The sequence below is a fragment of the Pieris brassicae genome, chromosome 5 (assembly GCF_905147105.1).
Source record: "Pieris brassicae chromosome 5, ilPieBrab1.1, whole genome shotgun sequence".
In the NCBI taxonomy this organism is placed as follows: domain Eukaryota; kingdom Metazoa; phylum Arthropoda; class Insecta; order Lepidoptera; family Pieridae; genus Pieris; species Pieris brassicae.
The window spans coordinates 10,927,902-10,944,032 of NC_059669.1; the positions used below are offsets into that span (position 1 = coordinate 10,927,902).

A 16,131-nucleotide genomic window follows, 5' to 3' on the forward strand; every position below is an offset into this window, starting at 1 on the left:
TGCAACAATAAACGCAACGAGATCTGTGGTGCAAGGTCATGTTGTCATGATCACGTTCGCAATGACATTAATTTATTAATCGGTTTCAATTAATGCAAATAAAATTCTATTACAGGAAATATAAAACCGCATTCCTAAGAAACTAACAAAAGTCAAATGAATTACCAATTTTATTTTATAATAGACCTGGTTGACAAGACTGCTTAGAATAAAAAACAAATAGTCTGTGCTGTAATATATATCTAATCTAAAATACACGGCGAACATAATTGTTCCAAAAATATAAAAATATTCATAAATATTTACGCGTACTTATGCAAAAATTTGATTTGAGCGCCATCTACCATATAAAAAATAAAGCAATTGTTGAGAAAATAATATTAATTCATTTAAACGTTATTCTAAAATAATATATACACAATTACGTGGTTATTAATAAAATCTAATTCATACAATATCAAATAATTACAAATTATTAATCTTATTAATCTGTCTAGAATTTTTATTGTTTTATTCACTTTGAATTTGCATCACGAATTGTCAAATGACTACGTTCTAGACATTTACGAATGTAATGTCAATGTCAAACACGTCACGTAGCAACCATTGAGTCTTGATTGAAAATAGAACGAATGTAAAATCATCTTTAGGTTAAGTAATAATTACACTGTTCTATCAAATGAAATATGAAATTCTTTTCATTTCTGGTAGCGATTTAAAAAAAATATTTCGTCACCATTTTAGCATACTATATAAATAATATCTGAAATTTTAGAAGTTCGAAGTTGAACAGTCCAATAAATTTAAAACATTAAAACATTCTCCAACTAATTTTGATTTCGTTGTCCCATAACTGGTCACATACTCTCACTTTCATTCAATAGAATACAGGTTCTTGAGGAAGTTACTATTTTCTATAATCATCCAATCATAACTTTATAGTTTCTATAAATTCTTTTAGTTACAATTATACAACAAATGCCTTTTCCTTTCGTTTGGTTTCTGTCAACTAACGATAAAACGTCAAATACTATATACCTACTATTTGTTTAATTTCACCTGTTACTTTTCATCTAGAATATAAAGAAACACACAATTATCTAAAGATATTTGGGGTTTTTGGAATATTATTGTGGCGTTAAACTATTGACTTTTTTTTTTAATTTTAAGATTTTATTTTAAACAAACAGGTTGATCAGACTCGTCAAGACTTGGCTATTTCTTCACAATATTTGTGTGTGTTAATTGTGCGTAAAAGTTCACAACAGAGTCTTCAACCTCGGTTGCAAACCACTAGGCCAACACTGCTTTTTGGACACAAACGCCCAACATTTATCTGTCACACGATATTGTCCAGCGAAAAATAGTGTTAATATACAACTATAATATACAAGTTTACTTATATATATATAAGTTTATAATAATACAAATAGCTTTAATCCGGTTAAAAAATTGTGTAAAAGCTATGTTAACCAAAGACCATGCTATAATATACGGCTCAAAAATTAACACATTATCCTTTGGTAGGTTATTGCAGACAAATAAAATTGTCACCTTTGACTTGATTGGATGAATAAGTAACTAAATATAGCGACATAGAATTTAAAAATATTTTATTACATATTAAGAAATTTAAGTATTTTTTTTTAAACTTAGTATTTCTTTCTTTCTAATATTAAAACAATTCATTGTTAAGTTACAATTTAGTAATCATTTGACCTTTACATCGCGACCTTTAAATACATATTACGTATTCTTTTGACCTATAATATTTTTCACGGTTGCTTTGGCAACTAGTTAAGAAATTCAAGACTGTCTTATGGTCATCAGTCGTCTTCTGTCATACATTCCTCATTTATATATTGAAGTAATGCATTTATTGACGTCTTTTAATTTAAATATTCAGAACAATTTTAATCAGAACAAAATTAATAAACATGAAAAAAACATCCGACATAATTGACTTCATAAAATAACGAAAATCTTAAATGAAACATAAAAGATAACGGGTTTTATGCGTCATACATACAGCTTTAACTATTTTGAATGAAATAAATGAATCCATAATTAACTTAATATGCCAATAAATTGTTTTCTGGCCATAATATTCTCTACATAAGAAATCTATCGATTCTATGAACATTCCTCGTAATTATTGTAACTAGAGCGTGTCGTAACGTCATTCTTCGGCATATCCGCATACACCTGTACTATACCGAGCCAAGATAAGGTTCTGATTTACGCAATAAATGCTCCAATTAAAAATAACTGGTGACTTTGGCAACCAATGTATCTCATTTTTTAATTGTATTATCATTAACATTTATATTTATAACACATTTTATTATTTACTCCCAGTTCTCACATCAAGAGCGTAGAACAGAGAAATAGAACTGGAAGCAGGCTCTCTGGCGCTCTTTTTAATCGCCATTTTTGTTAAACAAAATTCTTTGTAGAAAATATAAAATATGTTTAATACGGATTATAGGATACAATTATCACTTCTCCACGTCATTAAATTTGTATCGGTAGACATCACTACTCATTGGCAAAGAAGACAGAGGGTCTCGAGAAAAAGCCGTCGTAAAAAACTCTCGGTACTATTTGAAAATATCAAGTCATCATACAAAATTACTATGGCAAAAATAGAAATATCATGCCACAACACTTAAGACACTGTTACCATCATACCACGCTTCACATGACATCTTGAAGCAATCACTTACTATTACAACAAAGCAAAACAAACGCAGATTTTTATGACCAATTATAAATCTTCCGTTCATGGCCATGGTAAAAAATCAATAAAACCAGTCTCCATAATGTGGGTTGTTATCGAGATGTCCCAGCTTGAATATCTTGACGACCTTGCGTTAAGGCGGAAGCTATGACAGTACTGGAATAATTAATAATGTTTCTGTTATTGACATGAGACCGCGTCTGCTGGAGTGGTCAAGCGCTTGTCTTCGCGTATTTAAGAGATACTTTCTAGCTTTGATTCGTAATGGAATAACAATTTCGAGTTGGTACTTATGGTATTAAATTATAGCAAATATTCTTGTGCAACAATTTAATTATAAAATGTGATGTAGAAATTATTGTCAAGTACCGTTGATATATCAAAAAGAAGAGAGACACCCCACAACACAGGGAATCCTCATGTAGATGCACTTTATTTTTACTTAAATATCCTTTATATTATGTATCATAAAGATTTTTATTTTTTTCTTTCTTAGATGTCCAACTACAGAACGTTTAAAAAACTGTGTTTAACTGTTCAATTCAACTGAATTTATAGCGATTATATTCACTGGTTTTATATAACTCATCAATAAAGTTTAGATTCAACTAAAGTAAATTTGTTTGCTGTATAAAGTATATACAGGTTTCAAACGACTTAAATGACGATATGATTCATAGTCGTAATTTATTAAGTAATGAATAAATGCCGGTATTCATAGCATTGGCATGTCATAAAGACGTAAGTAATGTATTTCGTGGATTAATTAAACATAAAAACGAAACTGTTTCTATTTCCTTTCTAATATATTTTGAGTTTATAGTTGTTAATTCGCGTAAAAACAGAACAAAACGTTTACATATACTAAACATAAAAGTGGCGGAATTGGAATCTTTGACCTTATTCTCAATAGAGGATGTCATAATAGCAGTTTACCTTTATAAATGGACGAGATAAGAATAATTTTGTCTCAAGTCGAAACAAATCCTGACATTAAACAGTACTGAAAGGCATCAAATATAAAACTTTAAACAACTTCGAATCATATGGAATTATTCTTTAGACTAAGATAACCTTGATTATTTTTATATAATAATAATAGCATTTTATTCAGATACTTTTACACGAAAAAACATTTATATTTCTATTTCATTATTTTTAGATATCTGTGTGCCCTTTTATGGCAAAGGCCTCCTCCCAATCCCGCCATTCCTGACTGTGCCACTCTATGCCATGTACCACCTGCTATTTTCTTAACTTGGTCTATCCACCTTTTGAGTTGTGTTCCTTTTTGTTTATTATACCTTGGGGAACGTTTGGTACTTTTTGCTCCACTTTTTCGGTACTTCTCGGTGTAAATAGACGTTTAAATGTAATGGTTTTTTGACAATATGCTCGTTGTAAGTAGAATGTGGAATATATCTAGATACAAGATGCGACTTATTGGTAAGAATTTTCTTAAACATTGTTTAGTTGACAGAGTTTCAATTGAAAGGCGTTTAAATTACTGTATGGTCCATAGCTGAAGGAGCCTTTGTTTTCATCATCATCCTCTTATTCTGGACCTCGGATTCTGGATTCTCTTCCATCTTCCTCTAGGTCCATCCACTGGAAGCCTACCGATGTTGTCAGTCTGTCTACATTCAAGAAGCCTACGGGTCCATCAGTTCCTGTCCATGCGCGCTATGTGACTTGCCTACCGATACTTAGATGTAGCAACAGTGAAGGCTAGCTTACTACGTCGCTTACGCTGGTCTTTTACCCGGAAATAAACTTTTAAAACGGAAAAACGGAAGTTTATTTAAATAAAAGTTTACGCGAATCACGGGTATTTTAACCATCAGTTAGAAATTGTTATGTTTAAAAAAAACAATAAACGATCATCCACTCGTGCGTAAGACGTAGAAAGTGAACTTTCGTTAAGAGAATGCAGAACAGGAATCAAACCTGTTACCCGTTTAGCCGTTCGTTACGCAATAACTTGGAATCACCTTAATTTGTTTACATGTGTGTAGTAACACCATATTAGAAAACTGCTGTTTGTTTGACAGGATTTTTAAACACGTTTCAACGTTTTAGTAATAGGGGCAATTGGTTATGTATAAGGAAATTAGTTAATGTGCTCAGAGATTGAATCGTGATATAATTAAAAGTCAGTAGAATTGCAGATTCTCAGAGGCGCAGGCGCAGGCCAATAGATTATTCTGTGTATATTTATACTAGGCTTCAGCGTCCGACTCTCAGCCCTGAGGTCGTAGGTTCCATCCTCGGCTGTGCACCAATGGATTTTCTTTCTATATACGTATTTAACATACGCTCGAACGGTGTAGGAAAACAATGCGAGGAAACCGGCTTGCCTTAGACCCAAATAGTCGATGGCCTGTTTAAGCAGGCTAATTCCCTACTTGCCTTGACAAATGATGAGATTGACAAATGATCATGCAACAGATACAGAAATCTGAGGTCCAAAGTTAAAAAGGTTATTTTTATTTCTACGAAGAAGAAAAGATAGTAAGGAAACCAGTATTGCACGGTGGTTATTGGAAACCAAATCGATACCTTGTCTCGGTATTGTAAATCTTTTCCTCAACCAATGAAAGAAGAAACATACATATGTTCTTAGATTACGTAAAACAACGTTAGATTACGTTCATCTTTTTCTATCAAATTGTATTAATGCTGTGATGAAAAGAGAGTACTTTGGAATAACCGATTTAGTTTTTATACATACCGTAAAATTATCGCTTCAAGCTACTGTTGGCTACCTCTATGTAATAACTATAATACACTGGGTCATACACAATTAGGACGATTATTATGATATCAGTTCAAATAATGGACAAGCACTACATTTAAATCGCTTTCAACACGCATTCAATGGGTGAAACACGAGGTTTCATTTCATTCCGACTCAGTCGTTAGTGTGGCAATCTGTGGCGCAATGCGTGAACGCAATCTTTGGGATACTCAGATATTTCTAATATACATAAAAACGTATCTCAGTTATGTTTGTGGATACTTTACGCGAAACAAAGAGCCACGCATGTAAGAATAACATAATATTTTTTTATGAAGATCGCATACAAAAGTTTGTACGTAAATTTACAATGTATTTTAGTAAAATTACCGAGTTCCATAGTGAGTCTCCATCGCGTTCCGTCTTGAGCCTCTTAAGTTATTTCACCTGGCTCCAAGACTTTCCGGCTCTTTTCGCCTCATCTGCAACTGTACGCCAGGTTTGTTTGGGATGGCAACGCTTCCGCTGTCCTTGCAGGTTCCAAACGCGTGCTTAGGTATGTAATTGGAATCTCTTCGAAATGTATAGCCAATCCATTTCCATTTGCGTCGCTTAATCTGTTGGCTAATCGAAGTTGCTCGTTAGAGATCTTCTCGGCCCCGTAGACCGGATTCGGTGACAGCGCTTGACGGAGACTTTAAGTAGACATATATAATCTGTAAAGGGGGATGGGGGAGGGTCATGGAGGTCATATTTAATTAATGAGCTGACACTCATTCGAAATAGAGGGTTGAAGGTCCGCTTTGTGATAGAGTGTTGTTTTTCTTATAGGTATAGGTACGAAGATATTATGACACTAGTATCTAGGACAGTCAGTGTAACAATTTGACAAAATCTTAACATGACAATAGATTTACATATGTTGTAAATTAATAACTACATTGTTTGCGTGAGGCAACAGTCGTCAGAACGAGCGGAAGCGCCCGGATTATCCAAAAGGCATGAAATTATAAACATTCATTACTTCACTTTGCTTGCATAAGTTATGTAGAATTATATCTCGAATAAAATGTTACAGTCTCATTTAATTGCTACTAGTTTTTTTTATCACCAACACTCGGGAGTTAAGTTCGGCGGCGGTTGTTGGAGGGATGTTCAAATAAATGTCTTTAATCGTTAAAACAAGGGCTTACAACATAAAATATGGGATATAAAGAATATAAGTGATGTCAAACTATTGTACAAATTATATTACAATTTATGAATGTAGGTCATCAGTTATCACACGACTTTTATAGGCACCAGCCTCTGACAAATATGGTTAATACAAGGAGCATGTGATCGCGCTAAATGCAATATTGTAATTGAAAACATTTAGTTTGTGCTTTTTCTTAATAACTAATATATATATGTATAAAACTAACATTAGGTAACACTCGAGAAACGATTTAACATTTTATTATGCGTTTTATATTTAAATATTATTATTACATTCTTTGAAAGCAAAGACGTAAAACTATTTTAATTTCATTGTGTTACTGTACCGGAAATTGATGAGACGAATGGCATGTTATTGGACTATGAATATTCATTGCATGAAACAATTTAGAACAGTTAGGTTCCCTTTGTCGTTCTAACGGTTCAACTTCTTTCAACCGAATTAGACCAGGTTGACAACAGAATACTGATTGTATTGTCAATTAATTGTGATATTTTAGCCAAGGATTAGTACAAGTAACATAATTTTTTGAGAAAACTTATTCTTCTTAGCAACAAAGTTTTGGAATTTTTCTATTAAAAAAACTATGTCGACTATTCCACTTCATTGAATAACCAATACAGTTTTTGTTTTTTTATACAGACTAAAAATTATAGACAAATGTTAAAGATGCAAAATTATAAACAAACAATTATTTATATATTTTTTTTCATTTTATGGCCTAGTAACGAGGCCTTTAAGGCAACACAATTATTTACAATCATGAAACAGAGACAAATCTAAGACCATAACATAAAGTATTGTAGCACCGTTGCCTTTGTTTTTTGTATTATTATTTTAAGTGTTATTAAATCAGAATTGCAACATACTATAACAAACGAAAGAATGCGTATATGACGGAAATTAAGTTTTCATACAGTCTTCTCTCACTCTTTGATCGTTGAAACAATATTTGCATTCCAAATTTAAACACTTTTAATACCTACATTAAGAAGCTATTTTAGTTCCTTATTACACATAATGGTGAATAAATAAATGTTATACTGTGTAACATATTTTCAGAAATATTCAACATTTCATTGGACTAAAATAATTTTAGCCAGTGATGAAAGCAAAGTGTTTAAGCGTGTTTATTGCGACAAAAAATCTGTGATTTGAGGTCATCAGAGGTCAACACGAACCCTTTATGATGTAACACGGCCTTTATTATATTTCGACAGTATTGACGTATTTACTTTATATATTTTAATATGATAATCACTTCTAAAGGACAAAATGTTAAAACAATGAATACTTTTATACGCTACAATTTCTGGGTCAGGGTTTTTTAGATTTTTAGTTCTTCTCACTTATATAATAATTATTATACCACATATAACAAAAGTGTTGTTTAAAGTTCCCTATTGGCATGAGGAAGATTCCTTAATGAATCTTACGTTATCAGAGTTTCCAATTACCAGTTTTAGATTCTTTAAATTGTGTTAATTTTTGTTTTACTTTTGTTACCAGGATACTTCCCACAACAATATTTATACACACAAACATATTAGGCAATAGAAAATTTCTACTCTTACCATCCTTTAATCCTTATTTGCATTGATTTGTGTCTATCATAAACTAATCACTGAACCATGAAACATTAATCGTAACCGTTAAAGATAAAAATAACTCTAATATAAATTATAAATAAAATTAATAGTGCATGACAATAATAATCAATTATCAATAATGTTTCAACTATTATTAGTCCATATTTTTATTGTCTTCTTTGTTTGCAGGGAAGCACGCCGTGGTTGGCAATACTTGCAGCAGTTTTGGCACTTGCAACACCAGGTTAGTACAACAATAGATGTGTTATGTGAAATTAAATGCAACTATTACTTTATTCTTTTTTTTAAATATATTAATTTTTAAAGTATATTAATTTTTAAAGTATTTTATTAAATATATTCAGTTTTTAATATATTCCCTTTAAAAGTATTTTGAAGTGAATTTTAACGCAATAATTTTACACAATTTTGTAATTCTAATTATTACAAAAAATCTTGTAAATTGGGTTTTATGCTTGAAGATCCAATAAACTTGATACTCTTAATAAATAAGGAAGAGAGCACAAAAATAAAGCAGATCATTTCAAGATTTAGTTAAACATATAACGTAAAGCTCCGTCTTGTAGAGCTTAATCGGGTTTTGATTTCGATCTCAAGTTTAGGATTGAAATTCATAAATAAAAAATTCCTTTGAGAATTCACAGTACACGTACAAAAGACAAAAAATTCAAAATACTTTTCATAAATTAAAGCCCGAAACGAACTTTAGTTTATGATTAAGTCTAGGAATTGTAAAATTCACTTCATATCAGCAATAAGAATGAGCCCTATATGTGTATATTCATAAGAATGCAAAAAACATAGCAAACTCTGGTATCGCGAAACAGTCTATTGTTCACGAGACAAAAGAACAAAACGTGAATTTCCATATATGGACCGGTCTCGAAGTACGTATTTGTTTTGAATTTGCATTTATTTCTGTCCTCGTATACGCAGGAAAATTCTTATTGTTAGTGTTTTTGATTGCGTTTTTTGTTTAAGCGAAAACTGCAAAGGCAAACACTATCTAATGTTTAGTAGTTAATGGTTCGTGGACTCAGTTTTCGCACTAAGACTCTGTTTAGGTCCGTTGTGCGTAAAGTCCTGGCTAACTAAGCCAGCCTAGCTACTTCCAGAAGCACAGAAGTCTCTCTCGCAGGCTTCAGGAGGATTTCTATACGTTGGTTAGCCACAGCCACGCATTCCAGGTATACGTGGGTGACTGATTAGTGTGCGTTGAAACACCCTGCACAAGGGATCTGTCGTGCCTAGGACAAAAAAATGGTTTAAGAAGACGGTCCAAAATTCAATCACTATCAAATAAATTTAAACACTGAATTTTAACATGTTTGAAACAACTATTAAAATAATAAAAATATATGTTGAATATGTACCTTTATATAAATCGATTGTTAAAAATCCAATTATTAAATAAATATAGACAACACTTGAGGGATAGTTTTGAAAAACTTGGAAAAATGTTAGACTTTAATTGAAATTGTTATGATAGTTACGGTGGACTTTAAAGACAACTATATCGAAAGGACCAAGGAGAAAAGGCGCCCTAAAAAGGTGGTGATCACGGACGGTCATCATTGGACCAATCACAGATGGATTACGATCCCATAGCCAAGTATGGCTACTCTGCTTCTAAACGAAGAATAAATAATAATAACTGTTTTATTTTAGATCCATATGTAATGTTATTAAGATTTAGTAACTATTCGGTCTTAGATGTTTTGTTAGTATTCAAAATTCAAAATGTCTTTATTCAATAACAAGTTACATAATACAGTTTTAGCAGATATTGACGCCTCTGAACTACGTCTAGGGAGGGTTCTTCAGGGTAACTTAATCGTTACCTAAATACTATATAAAGGAAAATAGAGTGAGACTTATTACTAAATAAAGATACAGGTTCACGTGGTTGAAAGGATTGTTGACTGGAGGATGAGGAGAGTTGGAGAGGGCTAATATAGAAGTATGTAAGTCAACTGTGAAAATTAAAAATTGTTAGATTCTATTGAGTTTTAGTAGTAAACAAAAAGACCAATAGTGGGACATGGATGGCATACCAATGCTTTAAGATATGCGTGTTCTTTCTGATCAACGCATTCAGGATACTGGTGCTATTCTTAACACGACGCACCAAGATGTCATTTTCCGATGGTGACATTAAAAACGCCTGTGCGGGCCTCGGTAAATATACCTGACGCAGAACTTCGCCAAACCCAATAGCAACCTAAACGTGTGTTCTACTAAATACGGAGCGTACTCAATACGTTTAAAACGGGCTTATACGCTGCACGAGTATAAATAATGACAATATGCTTTAAACAGAGTAACTAATCCAGAACATATTTTATAACAGATTTAATAAACACAAATAAAAATTAATCGCCAAGTAAGCGAAACTAGCAAAACAAACGTGAAACGTCTCTCCGAATCATGGCAGCGTTAATGAGTGTCCGTTGCGATCACTGCCCTTTAAGGGCGTCCCGTAGGCTCGGTCGCCCCCCTAGTCTTTAAAAAAATGTTTCTATAAAAAACTCAAAGGCTATACACAAAGGTATTTTTTTATTTATTCCTTGAACTCTGACGAAGGTTTGAAAAGAATATCTTACTTAGGTTATTCCCGAAAAGCGGGTACCATAGCAAAATGTTCCATATGTAGGATTCCAAAGGTAAGATATGTAAAAAAATCATATTAAGGCGAAACGAATTTTGACACCTAATAAATATTTCGTACTTAAAAATAGTTAATAAATAATTACAATTTAATTTTACCTCTCAATTCTCATGAATGACAAAGAGCAACGCACTGCAGTGAGTGGGCGCACAATAGTGCATTGTTTCAATATTCAGCCTCCAATGTAGACTTTTTGCTCGTATAGGAAATGCATAAGTGAAAACTATTAATATTTATTACCTTCACTCTTTTCTGTAAACAACGTATACGGAAGGCTGAGATTAAATTATTGGTTTATTTTTGTGATAACTGCCCAATACAGTATTCAGGGTTGAAGTGGTATTGTACGTCGTAACAGTAAACTTACGCGTACGCGTAACGTATAGATACCGGCAAACATCTTGAACAAATGTTTTCGCCTGCGCAAAAGCGAATTTTAGGTATCACTGGGAGGGGGCGGCGGCGGGAGAGTGACGTGTCGATCGCGTGATTGGTAAATCAGTTGAAGCTTGTGTCCCGTGCTGTGTACGATGCGCAAACTTTCCCCCACTCCCTTGTTTAATGCTCAAAAAGTTTGCCGGTATCTGTAATGATAAAAAATTCCGTTTACTTTCCAATCTTTACAAAACTTTTTTCTTGTTATCCTAATAACCTCAATTACTTCAGTACCATTGATCGGAACCCCTTCACGGGTAAAGGCCACCAGCTGTTTCCAAATATCTCTGTCCATGGCTTTCTTTCTCCATTCGCTTCCTGCTAACTCTTCTATTTATTTTATCCACCTTTTTTGAGGCGTCTTTTCTCTTTGTTCCTTTCCATATCGTTTTCTTTAAAGTCTACTGTAACTATCATAACAATTTCAATTAAAAGCTAACGTTATTCCTAGTTTTTCAAAATTATCCCTCAAGTGATGTCATGTATATTTCTTTACAAATTGGATTTTTAACAATTGATCCATATATCCATATCCTATCAACATATGTTTTAATAGTTGTTTTTAATTATTTTATATTGGCAGTGTGATTATCGGTTATCCATTGTTAAATTAATTATTTAAGCACACCAAAAAATCAATCCTGACCCAACTCCGCAGGCTAAAGATCACGTGGCCGTTCACCAACCAGATGGACGGATCAAGTGAATGACTCATCGCCTTTAAAACTATACAGCATAAGGCGCTGGACAGAAATTGGTGAAAACAGATTTACCTGCTCCAGATGTTTTCTTGATGACCACGACGCTCAGACATGAGTTACCGACTGAAAAGAGATATTTTTAACGATTATAGAATCGTATTTTACTTCGGAATATGTAGCTGGCGTTTGATTGAGCGGTCGAAACAAGCAGACACCTTAAAATTATATACTCGAATAGAAATGTAAATGGTATCTGCTAACAGCATTATTAAAGAATATCCACTTCTTTTTAAAAAAATCACTAGTCGAGTAGCTATAAGTATTATAATATAATTTTATTATAATGATTTTATCACGATGAAGAGAGTGTTTTGACATTAATGTATCTTGAATTAAAAAAAAATCACTTTTTCATTATTTTGTTTCAGCTTTATCAAGCTCACCCCGGGTGGTTTGCTACTACACAAATTGGTCTGTGTACCGGCCAGGCACGGCCAAGTTTAACCCTCAAAATATCAATCCATACCTCTGCACGCATCTTGTTTACGCGTTTGGAGGCTTCACTAAGGACAATACGCTGAAGCCTTTTGACAAATACCAGGATATCGAGAAAGGTATGTTCTGTAAAATAAAATAACTATATTCGATTGTTATGTGGTGATCTAATTTTTGTCTTCCTTCCTTCCTTCCTTTATTAATGATATTACTTCAAGATCGCATTTATGTTCGTTAGGTGGAGTAGTATTTGCTTTGTGTATTAGCAACAGATAATATAAATGTTAAAAAATGTTTATAGTATAAGTGGAATAATATGCTTCGTATGTAATATCAAACATGGTAACACCCGCTTAGTACAATTTATCTGCAACATACATTGCTGAGGACTTAAATAATGTATTTTTATAACGTGAAGACTCGTTATTAACACAGTATGTATTTTAAACGGCTTTTACTCTGAATGAATTTATAAAGATTATATGCACAGGTGGCTACGCGAAATTCACCGGATTGAAGACATACAACAAAAACCTCAAAACCCTTCTAGCTATCGGAGGATGGAACGAAGGATCCTCCCGATTCTCTCCAATGGTTGCTTCCAAGGAGAGAAGAAAGGAGTTTGTTCGGAATGTTATTAAGGTAAGATAATGTGCATGTAACAGATTATGTACCTAATATCCATTTTCTTATACTTAGAGTCTTCATCGGGAACGGGGATTTAATAGAGATTTCTTTTCCATTCAAGAAATAGTACTTCTTCTCGTCTTTCTAGATTGAAAGGTTCTAGTCTAAATAATAATTTAAGAAAAAAATTGTATCCCGTCCCTATTTTATTTTAATGTCAGGTTAGTGCAGTCATTCCCAACCAATTTTGAGCCTTGGCCTCTCTAAAATTCTTATGACAACTCTAATATTTTTTTTTATAAATACTGGAATTGTTCACTTAAAATATAGGTTTTACGAGATAATTACTTGTAAATTGTTAACGAAAAACAGTTTAATTTTCAATATATGTAATGAAGAAGAGAAAAATAATTTTAATCAATTTTTGATTAGCACCTCTTCACAATAGAATTGCCCCCCTGTGGGGATGGGCCCCCGACGTTGGGAAACACTAGGATGGCGGGAAGAAATCGCTAGTTAGCGATAAGGCTGCTTCCCTCTTAAAGTTTTTGATTGTATTCTGTTAACTATTACAATAAAAAAAGTTTCCTCCTCTGAATCAAAGAATATACAAATATAGTTTTAAACATTGTAAATTGTTACTTCTAATTTGCTAAAAACTTAGTGATTTTAAATTAACATCGAATTATTAAAATTTCAAAGCACTTATTCGAAACAATTTCTTTGTACACCTAACGTAAGCGTTAATTACATTTCACCGCAAGTCGAGTTATAATAAAACGCTTGAAAGCTTTACTTTCTAACACATTATGCGTTATTAGAGGAGCGGATATCTGGTCGTGTAGCGACATCTACAGGGAAAATCTCGTTAAGAATTACACTTGTTAAAAAAAAATACCTATTAGATTTACCTTTATTAAAACCTAAACATAACAATCAAATATACAGTTTTTACATTTATTTCCTTAACCTACATAGTATCTAAAAGTTTGGTCCCTGTGGCACCTTTAACGCTGGCATTTCTGCGCTGTATTGCGATCGTTATCCGTTGAGCGAGGCTAGCTCTGTTACAATTTTTAATTATATAATTTTTATAATCTGTTAAAAGTAATAGTTTAAAATTTTTGGATGAAGTAACTGTTATGTGGGACATCGCTCTATCTACAAGCCAAGGACGTGATAATATTTTGGCGCAATTTGAAACAGTTTGTTCGCATTACTCGCATCAAAAAGATGACCTGCGCTCAGTTTCTATATATAATAATAATAGCCTTCATTGCTGTAAAATACTTATCCCAGAACATAAAAATTTGAAATTCTGTAAACAATAATAAATAATCGGTAAACCGACTAATTTTTTATTTTACACTTGTCCTTGGAAATAAACCTCCTTTAAGAGGTTCTACCCTTCTCGGTGTCTAGCTTTACGAGGGCACATAGGGCCAGCTGCTCCACTTTTATCATCTTCCCATCTTTTTATTTGTCTTCCTCGTTTTCTTTTGTCATAGCGAGACAACCATTTTGTCGCTTTTTCATCCATTTATCTTTTTCTTCTCTCATAATTTATCCTGTCCATTTCCATGTCAATCTTTTACTTTACTTTGTCTTTTATTTCTTCTAGTTTTACTGTATCTTTCAATTTTAGTTTCTATATACAAAACCGTAAAAACTATGAATAACAAATTATTTTGTAGACAGTGAATTTTAGGTGAATTCAGACAGAGCAGACATGGATAATAAAATTTTGTTCATAACTTAAACAGTATTTTATATATATAATTAAACCGTCTTCAAATACCTGTTTACCTAAAGGAAATACCAGTTGCCATAAATGCGTATTTATCTCACACCCAAACACTACTGTCAATGAACCAATTTTCATAAAGGATGTTGTTAATATATCTGATATAATATTATTCAATTCCAACAAAATCATATACATACAGCCTGAAACAGCGCAAATTATTCAATTATACTAGTTTTGAACTGGAGCGAAGTTTAAAAAAAATAAAAACATGTCAAACTGATCCTCGAAGTAAGTTAAAAGGTACTTCGTATACAATATCTGTTTTCCCAATTTCTAAATACGATTATTTATCACAGTTCCTCAGACAAAACCACTTTGACGGTCTGGACCTGGACTGGGAGTACCCGGCATTCCGTGATGGTGGCAAGCCGAAGGACCGTGAGCATTACGCTAAGCTGGTGAAGGAGTTACGTGACGAGTTTGAAAGGGAATCGGAAAAGACTGGCAAACCACGACTACTGCTCACGATGGCTGTACCTGCCGGCATTGAATATATACAGAAGGGATTCGATATTAAGACATTAAACAAGTACGTAAAAATTAATTTAGATGACCCTTTTTGAATTTTCTGATTGTCTCGTATCTTTGCCGCTGGCGGAAATGCGAACAGCAGTTTTCAGGTATTCTTTTGGACGCTGATTTAATAACACTAATAAATTGTAACAAACTCTTGTTATTAATTAATTTGTCTAAAGGTATATCTTGAAAGGAAATAATTAAATGAACGCCTACAAACTGTAAATCATTTTAATAGCTATTCAACAATTTGCAAGTGTCGCTTATATTCACATCGTTAACCCTGAGACAACCTACATGACTCCTGTCGAAATAATATCATTAAATATATAATATGCTTTGTAACTATATAATCATTACTTTTATTATGTTAAACGATATAAAGGCAGCTATGGCCTAGCTGCTTTGCAAATGGACTTTTCTATTATCGTCGCAATAAGGGGACTGTCAAGTGATCGCCAATATATTGAGAAAATCAGCACATTCCTAAATTTGATAGCGTGTCAAGGCCAAAATGTATTTACGGGGAAGTGTGAGAAACGATCTTAATATACAGAAATCGCGGATACGACGCCA

General features: G+C 32.9%; 1 protein-coding gene across 2 annotated transcripts in view; it reads left to right on the forward strand.

Annotated features, from left to right (window-relative positions):
- The window catches only part of LOC123710178 (mucin-5AC), a 73,094-nt gene that overhangs the window by 18,258 nt on the left and 38,705 nt on the right, over positions 1-16,131 (forward strand). For both annotated transcript variants that reach the window (XM_045661932.1, XM_045661933.1), the window contains exons 2-5: positions 8,475-8,529; positions 12,539-12,724; positions 13,096-13,247; positions 15,336-15,568. In XM_045661932.1, the coding sequence (XP_045517888.1) occupies positions 8,475-8,529; positions 12,539-12,724; positions 13,096-13,247; positions 15,336-15,568 (626 nt within the window). The remainder of the gene's footprint in view (positions 1-8,474; positions 8,530-12,538; positions 12,725-13,095; positions 13,248-15,335; positions 15,569-16,131) is intronic.